General features: G+C 50.1%; 1 protein-coding gene across 1 annotated transcript in view; it reads right to left on the reverse strand.

Annotated features, from left to right (window-relative positions):
- Nucleotides 1-11,702: 11,702 nt before the first annotated feature.
- pou2f1b (POU class 2 homeobox 1b) overlaps nucleotides 11,703-12,677 on the reverse strand; it is a 25,082-nt gene continuing 24,107 nt past the window's right edge. Inside the window, exon 15 of the mRNA XM_084451672.1 lies at nucleotides 11,703-12,677. This exon is cut by the window's right edge and continues 97 nt beyond it. Coding sequence (XP_084307798.1) covers nucleotides 12,494-12,677 — 184 coding nt within the window. The 3' untranslated portion in view covers nucleotides 11,703-12,493.

Genomic DNA, 12,677 nt, shown 5'->3' on the forward strand with positions numbered 1-12,677 from the left:
ATCAAGAACCAGAACTAACCGTTGTATAATGCTTAAATATTACAGGCAATACGCACATATGTATAGATATTACATCTATATAAAGATACTATATTACAGGCAATACACATAGATGTATAGATATTACATCTATATAAAGATGTATGGATAAGATGCACAAAAGCAGAAGTGTGTGACTCATTTTTGTCTTCTCTTGCTCTCTCTCTCACATGCACACACACACGCGCACACACACACGCACACACACGCACACGCACACACACCCACACTCACACACACGCACACTCACGCACACTCACACACTATAGTTGAACTCAACTGAACGTCTGGAAGATCCAAACAAAGCTGTGAGTATCCTACCACCAGGTTCCATGCCATGTGTGTGTGTGCGTGTGTGTGTGTGTGTGTGTGTGATACGCATGCATAGACACACATCCTGCTGATTTCATGTGTATTTGTGTTTCTAAACCCCTCAGTCAAACGATGGTGCTGATGAGAACTATGAGGAGCTGAACCTTCGTGATCCACCATCTGGACCCAGACCAGAACCATCTGGACCCAGACCAGAACCATCTGGACCCAGACCGGTGAGTCGGCCTGCCAGTGTGCTGGCTGGCATCCGTGTCTGTGTGTGTGCGTGTGTGTATGTGTGTGTGTGTGTGTGTAGGTGTGTGTGTGTCTATGTGCGTGTGTGTGTGTCTAGTTTATTAGGATCCCCATTAGCTGTTACAAATGGTAACAGCTACTGTACTCTTCCTGGGGTCCACAAAAAACAATATACAAATACACACAAAAATACATAAGATAACAAGAAAAAAAATCACAGATATATAACGTTATAAATAAAGAATTTAAAAACAAATGACCGTTGGCATTGAGTCAGTAAATGAGATGTTAATATATTCATGACCAATTAATGACAATCAGTCCTGAATTTGTTAACATCTCATTGAGGCCCTCATGATACAACAAAGGATGTTTTTCCAGTTATTTATCAAGGCTCTGAGATACATTTTCAGTCTTAAAAATGCATTTGACCTTTAATCTTTGTGCTTTCCAATGGTAAAGAATTCCACAGAGACATTGTTCTGTACATCACTGTTCTCCTCAGAGCATTTGATCTGGGCTGTGAGACTCCACCCGGCTCGGCTGCCCATGCCTCATGGTGTAGCCATGTCTGTTACTAGTGTAATGTATGAGCTTATGTAAGCAGTTGGGTTTTTTCCTTAGACATATTCTTGTATTCCTGTGTGTGTGTGTGTGTGTGTGTGTGTGTGTGTGTGTGTGTGTGTGTGTGTGTGTGATACGCATGCATAGACACACATCCTGCTGATTTCATGTGTATTTGTGTTTCTAAACCCCTCAGTCAAACGATGGTGCTGATGAGAACTATGAGGAGCTGAACCTTCCTGATCCACCATCTGGACCCAGACCAGAACCATCTGGACCCAGACCGGTGAGTCGGCCTGCCAGTGTGCTGGCTGGCATCCGTGTGTGTGTGTGCGTGTGCATGGGTGTGTACATGTGTTTTCGTGGTGGTGTGTGTGTGTGCGTGTGCATGTACATGTGTTTTCGTGGTGGTGTGTGTGTGTGTGGAGAAGTCGTTCATATCTGTGTTTGTGGCTGTTCGTCCTCACAGAGGCTGAGACAGGAAGCCAACGGGGACACGTACCAAGTAAGGACTGTTTATTATCACCACCACAGCGTGGTCACGCCCTCCCCAGCTCTCTGCTACAAACCTTCCTGACAGGCTGCAGAGGCCAGAGTCCTGTCAGAAAGGGGACTTTAACAGCCTTCAGGGGCCAGATCTGGACGGACGCCACCACCCTGTCCAGCGCTGGCACTCGTTAAACAGGCTCCACGCTTCAGCTTCCCGACCGGTTGATACGGTCCTGTATGTGGGGGTGACCCTTCTAGAATGTTTCTGCAACCCCCTAGATGAACAAATTCAAAGTTAGTCCAGCTGGTCGGCCTTTTGCTGGCTCATCAGAGGCCTGCGACCACGGCAGCAGCTGTCTGACTAGACGTCTCTCTCCAGGTTCTCCTGAAGAAGCGGGCAGGCGATGAGGCCGACGCCTACCAAGCGCTCAAGCCCAAGGTACGAGTACAGACTGACCTCAGCTACACTAGAGTCAGAGCTATGACATCATCTCTAGCATCCCAATGTGATACGGATAACTAACTGAAACATGTTGTATGTCTTCCACACACACACACACACACACACACACACACACACACACACACACACACACACACACACACACACACACACACACACACACACACACACACACACACAACACAGAAGAAGAAGCAGAAGAAGCGGATGTCCCGTCAGGTAGGCCATTTGAGTCTCCTGGATTCTCGTCACTCTCTCTGGAGTCCATTCACTCAGTCACAACATCACTGTCCCCAATTCACTCGGTCACACACCTCACTGTCCCCAATTCACTCAGTCACACACCTCACTGTCCCCAAACTGTCCCCAATTCACTCAGTCACACACCTCACTGTCCCCAATTCACTCAGTCACACACCTCACTGTCCCCAATTCAAACAGACAGTCACACACCTCACTGTCCCCAATTCAAACAGAGTCACACACCTCACTGTCCCCAATTCAAACAGACAGTCACACACCTCACTGTCCCCAATTCAAACACTTTTTTTCCACATTGTCAATTATGTGTGAAACCATATTAGCAAGAGGGACAACAAATCAGACGTGGGTCTGTAGCAATCCAGAGCGCCGTACTGATACATCTACAGGTGATTTAACCATTCAATCAGATATATACATACCATCACAATACCTCCTGTCTGATCACAACGCAGTCAGAACTACCTGTTATATAATACTTCATATATACTACTACCTGTTATATAATACTTCATATATACTACTACCTGTTATATAATACTTCATATATACTACTACCTGTTATATAATACTTCATATATACTCAATGATTTGGGGACTAAAGTCACCACCCAAGCCTGTTCCCCCCAAGCCTGTCTCACCCAAGCCCATCTCATTCTTTGTTCTCTACTGAGTGTTTGGTTTTGTTCCACCTGCAGACTCCTAATCCAGAGAGCGAGGGAGGAGACGAACCCCGGGCAAGACCCCCTGCCCCCCCTCCACCCTCCAACTAACTCCTGATACCCCTGCCCCCCCTCCACCCCCCAACTGACTCCTGATACCCCCCCTGCCCCCCCTCCACCCCCCAACTAACTCCTGATACCCCCCCTGCCCCCCCTCCACCCCCCAACTAACTCCTGATACCCCCCCCTCCTCCACCCCCCAACTGACTCCTGACACCCCCCCCCTCCCTCCTCCACCCAACTTCCTGACACCCCCCCTCCACCCCCCAACTGACTCCTGATACCCCCCCCCTCCTCCACCCCCCAACTGACTCCTGACACCCCCCCCCCTCCCTCCTCCACCCAACTTCCTGACACCCCCCCTCCACCCCCCAACTGACTCCTGATACCCCCCCCCTCCTCCACCCCCCAACTGACTCCTGATACCCCCCTCCCCTCCTCCACCCCCCAACTGACTCCTGATACCCCCCCTGCCCCCCCTCCACCCCCCAACTGACTCCTGATACCCCCCCTGCCCCCCCTCCACCCCCCAACTGACTCCTGATACCCCCCCCCTCCTCCACCCCCCAACTGACTCCTGATACCCCCCCCCCCTCCTCCACCCCCCAACTGACACCTGATACCCCCCTCCTCCACCCCCCAACTGACTCCTGACGGACTCCTAACCCCCCACCCCCTCCCCTCCTCCCCCAGAACCCACCATCTGCAGAGTCACTTAAATAGCAGCTCAACTCTTCTGGCAGCTCCTGCATGGTCCTAGTGCCCCCCTACTTCCACTACCAGCAGCTCTCTACAGGATACTGTGGTCTGCTGTCTCATGGTCCTAGTGCCCTGTAATCTCCTTCCACTACCAGCAGCTCTCTACAGGATACTGTGGTCTGCCGTCTCATGGTCCTAGTGCCCCCCTGCTTCCACTACCAGCAGCTCTCTACAAGATACTGTGGTCTGCTGTCTCATGGTCCTAGTGCCCCCCTGCTCTCTACAGGATGCTGTGGTCTGCCGTCTCTAGTCTGTGATCCAGCCCTGCCATCTCGCCAACCGTTCCGTCCCATTACTGCATGTGACAGGTCATGAAATACTGTTAGCAAGACTCTGTAATAAAAGACTGAATTGTTAAAACACTTGGAAAATGGTTTAATGATGTTTACAACAAAAGAGAACTGTACAGTTACAGTAAAAGATTATCTTTATATGTGTATAAAAACAAACAAACAAAAAATACAGCAGACAAATGCATCAAACCTACCGAGAATCCTGATTCACATACTTTTAAAACTTCTACACAATCTTTCAGTTCTCTGCCCCGTGACCTGGGCCAGTCCGTAGTCCCGTGACCTGGGCCGGTCCGTAGTCAGGTGGGAGGCCTGTGTCCCCATGGCAACAGTGAGCAGTGTTCTAGTCCATAGTGGAACCCTGGGGTCGCGTGTTGCCATGACAGCGTTCTTCCCAGAGCTCACGAGTGACAGAGTTTGACTCAGAAGGGAAACTACAGCGTGTAGAGGAACACATTCCTTTAGTCAGCCCAAGCGCTGAAGAGTGAGTTATACATGTTTTACACAATCCATTTCTTGAAATCCACAAACAGAAGTAATATGTACATGTTTACCTTTTTTTTATTATTATTTTTTTTTTTACTATTCGTCATTCTCTTGTTTTAAAACCATGGTCACTTGGGCCGTCAAACTGATAGCACACACATTCTTTTTGACACACGTAAAACATACAAAAATACTATATTTTTAACCTACCAAGAGTAAGACAGTTCTGCAATTAGTTCCATGCTGACAGAAAAAGAGATACACCAAACAAACAAGAGGTTTAAACTCACACACTTTTTTCCCACTTAGGTTTCTGAGAAATATACCAAAATATACATCTAAGCTTTGGAATTTCTGAGGCTAGGATTAAAGCCAGCGCTGGGGTTGTCTCTTAATACACAAGCTGCAGGATGAGAGAGAGAGAGAGAGAGAGAGAGAGAGAGAGAGAGAGAGAGAGAGAGGCAGAACAGAAAAAGAGAGAGTCATCTTTGGTATCTGCATTTGTTGAACGTTAAATATTTGGATTTTTGCTTTGGGATAGCGCTTGTGAGATCCTACGATTCCCCACTTGGAATAAAGCATCACAAAAAGTGTCGCTGGAGCTCATTGGCCCAACTGCTGAGCCAATGGGGACGCAGCCCATACAGAGTGAAGGACCATGATGCATAGTGTGGCAGCTGAACAGAGTCGAGAGAGAGAGAGAGAGAGAGAGAGAGAGAGAGAGAGAGGATCCCAGATGACCACAGGAAGTGTATCCTAAAGACTGTGTCCTGGTTCTACAGTGTTCAGATGAGGAGGCAGACGCGCTGCGGTCCAGTGTGTTTATGACCAGTCTTTAAGAAGGAAATGTGTATCATAGCAACAGTCCCGGGGACAGAGTCCTGAGCGTTTGCAGTGAGCACAGGATGGACCCTCAGTGTGTATTAATAAACATCACCCAGCTACCACGGGATTGGTTAGTTCACCTGCCTATCAGAGAAGCCCACTGTGCCCCACCAGCCTCTACCCATCTCCACCTACAGGCACTCGGTGTCGTGGCATCCCCAGGGGACAGTTCTGCAAGATGGACGCCGTGGATCCACAAAATGGACGCCCTAGGCCGGGAACGTCTCCCCTAACATCTCAGGATGGTGGATGGAGCTGCTTTATCACACCTGAGCTGAGTGCTTAGTCAGCTCAAGTGCGTTCAAGCAGCTAGTTCCGATTAAACTATAGTAAAGCCCAGAGCAGTCAAGCCCAGAGCAGAGGGGCTCTATAGTAAAGCCCAGAGCAGAGGGGCTCTATAGTAAAGCCCAGAGCAGAGGGGCTCTATAGTAAAGCCCAGAGCAGTAAAGCCCAGAGCAGAGGGGCTCTATAGTAAAGCCCAGAGCAGTCAAGCCCAGAGCAGAGGGGCTCAGGGGAGGAGCTGCTTCCTGACAAATCTTTAAGAGTGGCTGAGTTTGTTGAAGTGTTTTTTGTTCAATAGGACCTCTGATTTCCTGGTCTCTGTGCCTGCCGCTGCCTTTCAAAGGTCTTGGGGGTCTCCCCTTTCCCCGGGGATGCCACAGTGTGTGTGTGTGTGCGTATGTGTGCCTGTGTGATGCCACAGTGTGTGTGTGTGTGTGCCTGTGTGTGTCTTGAGCAGCGAGGCAGGAGAAAGAGGTGCAAGATGTGTAGTCCATATACAATCACTAGAAGTCTTTGGTTAATGTGGTCACCACAGGTTAGAGAGATGGTGACAGAGCCACCGTTGGGGGAAGACCGTCACACTCCTGTTTCTACACTCAGAACCAAAGACCACCTCAGGACAGGATTGTCAAATCATATAAAAACACAAATTGTTTTAAATGGGGGCCATGACTTCAAAAGCTATAGACTCAGCATTATTGAAATCAATAGAAACATAAGTTTTAAATGCCTCAGAGGTAGAAACTCTGGAAAAAATATTTCAGCTTTGCAATTAGAGGCAATTGGAGACAAGCTGAAAGACACCATTGTGGTTTTGAAAGAGCCCTGCGAAGGTGACACTCTTGATAAAACAAAAACATTCAAAAGTGCCAGTGTCATGTCTCCCCCTTGTGGCGGCAGCTGTCACTGCACTCTGCACAATAAAACAGACACCTGTGGGCTTCTCAGACAGAACTTTTGTGTATTTTTTTTTGTTTTTACATTTTTCTTTTCAAAGTAGTAGGTTAAAGCAAGTTTTCACTCGGTATCGAGTTAGAAATGAGGTATACAACAGCTCCCTTTGCCGTACTGGTGCTTCTCTCCATCCTGACACCTGCTAACCTGCATGGTGGATCAGCCCACACACAGATGGACCCCTGGTCCCAGAGAGCATCAGTAAAACTGCACCAAATCCATTAAAGCTTTTCTGAGGGGATCCTCTTCAAACTGAGCCCCTTTACTCCTTCTCAGGACGGCTTTGGAGGTTTTTAAATCTTTTGAGCCGTCCAGAATTAGGTCAACTACATAGACCACAGGCCAGATGCTCTCCAGCGGATCCTCAGCAATATCAGACACTCACATCAGCCACGCCTCTCTGGCTGTGCACCACCGAGGCTTCAGCCAATCAGAATAGGGATCTCCTCTCCATGTGTATTCTGAGGAGCTCCATCGCTCTCCCTCCTCACCTGCCTGCTCCTCTCTCTCCCCACTACTCTGACCGGACTCTCTCTGGAAGATGAGGAAGAAATGCACCAATATGGTTTTGTAGACGACACTCCCTTCTCCCTGCCACACACACACACACACACACACACACACACACACACACACACACACACACACACACACACACACACACCTGCTGCAGTTGAGCTATTAGTAAAGCTTTTCTCACAGGTATTCCAACCTGTCCCAGTCACACCTAAAATCATAGGTAGCAACATGACCGCACCAGAACAGCACACACTCACACACTCACTCACACACTCACACACTCACACACTCACACACTCACTCACACACACACACACACACTCACTCACTCACACACTCACTCACACACTCACACACTCACACACTCACACACTCAATGCCCAAAGATCCCGCATCGCCTCAGGGGAACGACGCACTAGGAGCTAAATGCCAAATCCGTTCCTCTCACACGGCCAGACGACAGCAACCAGATGCTACAATGCTCTTGTCTCCTACATAACGATAAGGCATAAATGATAATGTTAATCTTTAGTACAACTAAGAAAGCCAGTGATCTCGCCCTCTCATGCATTCCAAAACAATTAAAGGCATAAAGTATAAAGTAAATAATAAAAATTCAAATGATTGTTAAAAACAGCACAGCAAGTCCACAATAAATCAAAACAAAAAACAAATAACTATGAAAGGTTAAGATCAGTTGCTTCAGTCTCTCCATTTCCACAGCAACCACTAGGACTGTCCAATAGGAGCACCTGAACAAGCCCCTCCCATTCAACAGACCACACCCACCATACAAGACAGACGCAGCTGTAAGCAACTCGCACATCAAGGGGGCGAGGTCTACGTTTTTGGTCTTGACAAAGTTTTGCAAAATTGCTATGATCAATAATAAAAGGAAGTCTTTTTTATTTGGAGTATAATTATGTTAAAACACTACATTCAGTCTTGATAACATACCGGTTCAAATATAAAATATGAATATCTTACACTTGTATATATATATTTATATGTATAGAATTAAGAAAAAGATCATTTCTCTTATCCTTTTAGTCGTTCCTCAGATAAATATTTCCGTAACTTCCCATGATTCACCTGGTCAGCACTCTGCAGACCTCAGGAGGCAGTTGACCAACCAGACAGGGACTTCCTGTCCTCCCTGCCCAATCAGAGCTCAGGATCAGAAGACCTGCAGAGTGAGCAGCAGCAAGACTTGAGCCCCCCCGCAGGGACAAAGACTTGAGCCCCCCCGCAGGGAGAAAGACTTGAGCCCCTCCGCAGGGAGAAAGACTTGAGCCCCCCCGCAGGGAGAAAGACTTGAGCCCCCCCGCAGGGAGAAAGACTTGAGCCCCCCCGCAGGGAGAAAGACTTGAGCCCCCCCGCAGGGAGAAAGACTTGAGCCCCTCCGCAGGGAGAAAGACTTGAGCCCCCCCGCAAGGAGAAAGACTTGAGCCCCGCCCAGGGAGAAAGACTTGAGCCCCCCCGCAGGGAGAAAGACTTGAGCCCCGCCCAGGGAGAAAGACTTGAGCCCTGCCCAGGGAGAAAGACTTGAGCCCCGCCCAGGGAGAAAGACTTGAGCCCCGCCCAGGGAGAAAGACTTGAGCCCCGCCCAGGGAGAAAGACTTGAGCCCCGCCCCCCGCAGGGAGAAAGACTTGAGCCCCGCCCCCCGCAGGGAGAAAGACTTGAGCCCCCCCGCAGGGAGAAAGACTTGAGCCCCCCCGCAGGGAGAAAGACTTGAGCCCCACCCAGGGAGAAAGACTTGAGCCCCTCCGCAGGGAGAAAGACTATCGCTTTGGCATAAACCATCAAAACATAACGTTCAGAACTGTTCAAAACCTGGAAATACCCCATAAATAGTAGTACTAGTAAGCAGTAGTAGTTTGTCCATATTTCAAACATCAACAATGTATCTATGTGTCATTACCGATGCATCATTACTGATCAACTTGTGAACTAGTGAGCCAAACAGTATGTGTACATTCTAGAATATTCTACAAGTGAGAGGTTTTCTCCAGGTGGAGCAGTTCTCTTGTGTTTAAGTGCTGCAGAGGTATATTCAATCAAAGTAATTCAAGGATAAAAGGCGCCCAGACAGGGCTGGACAGGACAGGGCTCACTGCCGTCAGGCTGCGTGTTCTCAGCCTGGAGCACGCTGAGCCCAGTCATCGCAGTGGAACAACAGTACTTTGTTTGTTTGTCTCACAAGTTTCAGTTGAATCAACGGGCAGCACAGAGACGGCTCTGTTACCTGACTACAGGCTAGGTAACCATGACGAGTCTGACACTTGTTTGACAGCCTAGGTCAACTTGGGAGAGCTATGAGGTCACATCCTCCTCGGTGATGCTGGCTGAGAGGGGACGAGGGGCTCTATCTGACCGGTCGCTCACTGCTCCCAGAGTAGGTCGACCGTGTCCTCCAGGAGAGAGGGGTTGGACCACATGACCTGAAGGGAACCAGGATGTGGGCATAAAGCTATAGGATAGGAGACAGGTCTCTCAAACACACGTCTACCAGAGGTTAGGAGCCGCTGGTGGATAAAGCAGGGATTCTGTGAGTAGCCAGGCTGGATGTGTTAGTCAGGAGCGAGGACAGGCGGTGTTTAGAGAGTTAGTCAGTCAGTGGTGTGTAGACTAGTGATCGCGTGAACGGCAACTTCACCTGCTCACACAGGCACTGCAGCTCGCCAGAAAACGACTTTGGTTCAAAGCTGGAATTTCATGGCTGAATATTGGTAGAAAAACTAAAACAGACAGCGCTCCCCCAAACATCTAGCGCCCAGCTAGCAGCCAGGTCATCTAGCGCCCAGCTAGCAGCCAGGTCATCTAGCGCCTAGCTAGCAGCCAGGTCATCTAGCGCCTAGCTAGCAGCCAGGTCATCTAGCGCCCAGCTAGCAGCCAGGTCATCTAGCGCCTAGCTAGCAGCCAGGTCATCTAGCGCCTAGCTAGCAGCCAGGTCACTCACCCACAGGGCACGCCATATCAGCGTCAGGGGGCGGGACCAGCAGAGGGACAGAGCGCCACAACCATTCACACCCAAATAAAGAGATATATTCTATTAACTTCATAAGGGGGGGGGCAGCGACCCACCCCCTCCACCTTCTCAACCTTCTCTTTTTGGTCACTTGCGCTGCAAAGCTGAGGGGATCTGTATCAAATTAATAAATGGTTTAAAAAATGATGTTCGTCTTTGGAAAATGATCATCAAAATATTGCTTTTTTTATTTTTAGATTTTGTTATCTAGAGAGAGAGAGAGAGAGTTTGTACTCATAAATATCTGGACTAGCCTACGCTACACTGACAGTACACAGCAATAGTTTTTAACAAATATTTTTGGTATATCTTGAAGTAAGCCAGTCGAAAGACTGACGGAAATAAAAGGACCTTACAAAATGGAAACGTGACAGAGGTTCGCTCCTCTAAGACTGAAGAGCATAAATCCAGTTAGTTTTTTGGTACAGGTTCTGTGCACAAGTAGATAAAACGCTTCTTCAACGACAGACTATGACCCACCAGCGCCCAGTACAGCTGGCATGGGCCCCGTAGGAACGCCCAGTACAGCAGGGAGGGCCTCGGCCAGAGAGCTGACCCACATGGGCCCTCTAGGACCCAGAGGCAGCAGGGAGGGACTGCGTCAGACAGCTGACCCACATGGGCCCTCTAGGACCCAGAGGCAGCAGGGAGGGCCTCGGCCAGAGAGCTGACCCACATGGGCCCTCTAGGACCCAGAGGCAGCAGGGAGGGACTGCGTCAGACAGCTGGGGCCTCAGCGACCGACCGAGTCACAGGCTGACCTATGACCCCGTCCTCCCTCCCGTAACCCCCCACCCCACCCCACCACACCCCCTCAGTCTGACAGCGGGACTGCAGGTACTGTCTGCAGCCCCTTTAAAGCTCTAGGTGGTTCTGATTTCAGCCGTGTCCGCATGGAGGCCCCGGACCAGACCAGACCAGACCGGATCAGACCGGACCAGACCAGACCAGACCGGACCAGACCAGACCAGACCAGACCGGACCAGACCAGACCAGACCAGACCAGACCAGACCAGACCAGACCGGATCAGACCGGACCAGACCAGACCAGACCGGACCAGACCGGACCAGACCAGACCGGACCAGACCAGACCAGACCAGACCAGACCAGACCAGACCGGATCAGACCGGATCAGACCGGACCAGACCAGACTAGACCAGACCAGACAGGACCAGACAGGACCAGACCAGACCAGACCGGACCAGACCAGACCGGACCGGACCAGACCGGACCACCAGCGCCGCCACGCGTCCAGCTCAGTGTTAATAGACAGACAGACAGACAGACAGACAGAGAGAGAGAGCCAGAGAACGGCTCGCACGCCCCCTGGGTCCTTAAAGCAACCACAGCCGTTATCTCGGCCACTTATTACTGGTTTTTAAAGCCTTACAACCACCATTAAAAAACTGATATATAGGAGTTAAATCTTAACTTAATATTAGACGTACAAAGTTCTGAGTCTTCACTCACATGTACACAGTACGACAAAAGAAAACAAACTACAAAAAAGTCTCTAAAATATAATTTTGATGTGGTTTGTGTCGAGGCCTGTCCAACAGAGCCTCAGGCACAGAATAAAACTATAGATGGAGTGAACCACCCCTTTATAGATGGAGTGAACCACCCCTTTATAGATGGAGTGAACCACCCCTTTATAGATGGAGTGAACCACCCCTTTAGTGATGATGTAGGTTGTGAACTTAGTAGTAAATCATTATTTTTGTTGAAAGGTTAAAAGGTGTAAATCAGACGTTTTTGGTTAGACGCGTCTCGGGAGCAGTTCTGAGCGGACGCCGGGGACTCTGCGTGGGGCGGGGCAGCGAGGCGGCCTGGCGCTGGCGTTCCCCTCGGTCGCTCCTCCGGGGGGCGGGGGGGGGGGGGGGGGGGTGGGGTGCGACGCCACAGCGGACGCATTCTTGGAGCGTCAGGGGAAAAAGACATAACAGGATCGGATATAACTTTAAAAATTCATCCAACCCTCGATTGACAAAGGTTTCTTTTTGGTGGCAGCAAAAGGATTAAATAATGAGAGATGGGAGGAGAGAGGGAGGGAGGAGAGAGGGAGGGAGGGAGGGGAGGGGAGCCAGTCATTCCCGTCTCCACCAGCGCGCCGCGGCGCTGGGCGGAGCCCCACGCAGAGGAGAGGGGGGGCGTGGTCTGGGGCCACGCCCACGTCCGCTTCATTGGGCCTTGGAGGCAGTGGTGAGGGTGGAGGCGGGCACAGTCACGGTCGCCGTGGTGACTTGGTGGTGGGCGTCGGTGGTGAGCTGCAGGGCCCCGCCCCCTGTGGCGCCGGCGGAGACCAGGCTGACGGGGTTAGAGGTCAGCAGGGACAGGTTCTGGGGATTCAGGAAGAGGGGCGTG

This window comes from Borostomias antarcticus (genome assembly GCF_949987555.1).
Source record: "Borostomias antarcticus genome assembly, chromosome: 17".
In the NCBI taxonomy this organism is placed as follows: domain Eukaryota; kingdom Metazoa; phylum Chordata; class Actinopteri; order Stomiiformes; family Stomiidae; genus Borostomias; species Borostomias antarcticus.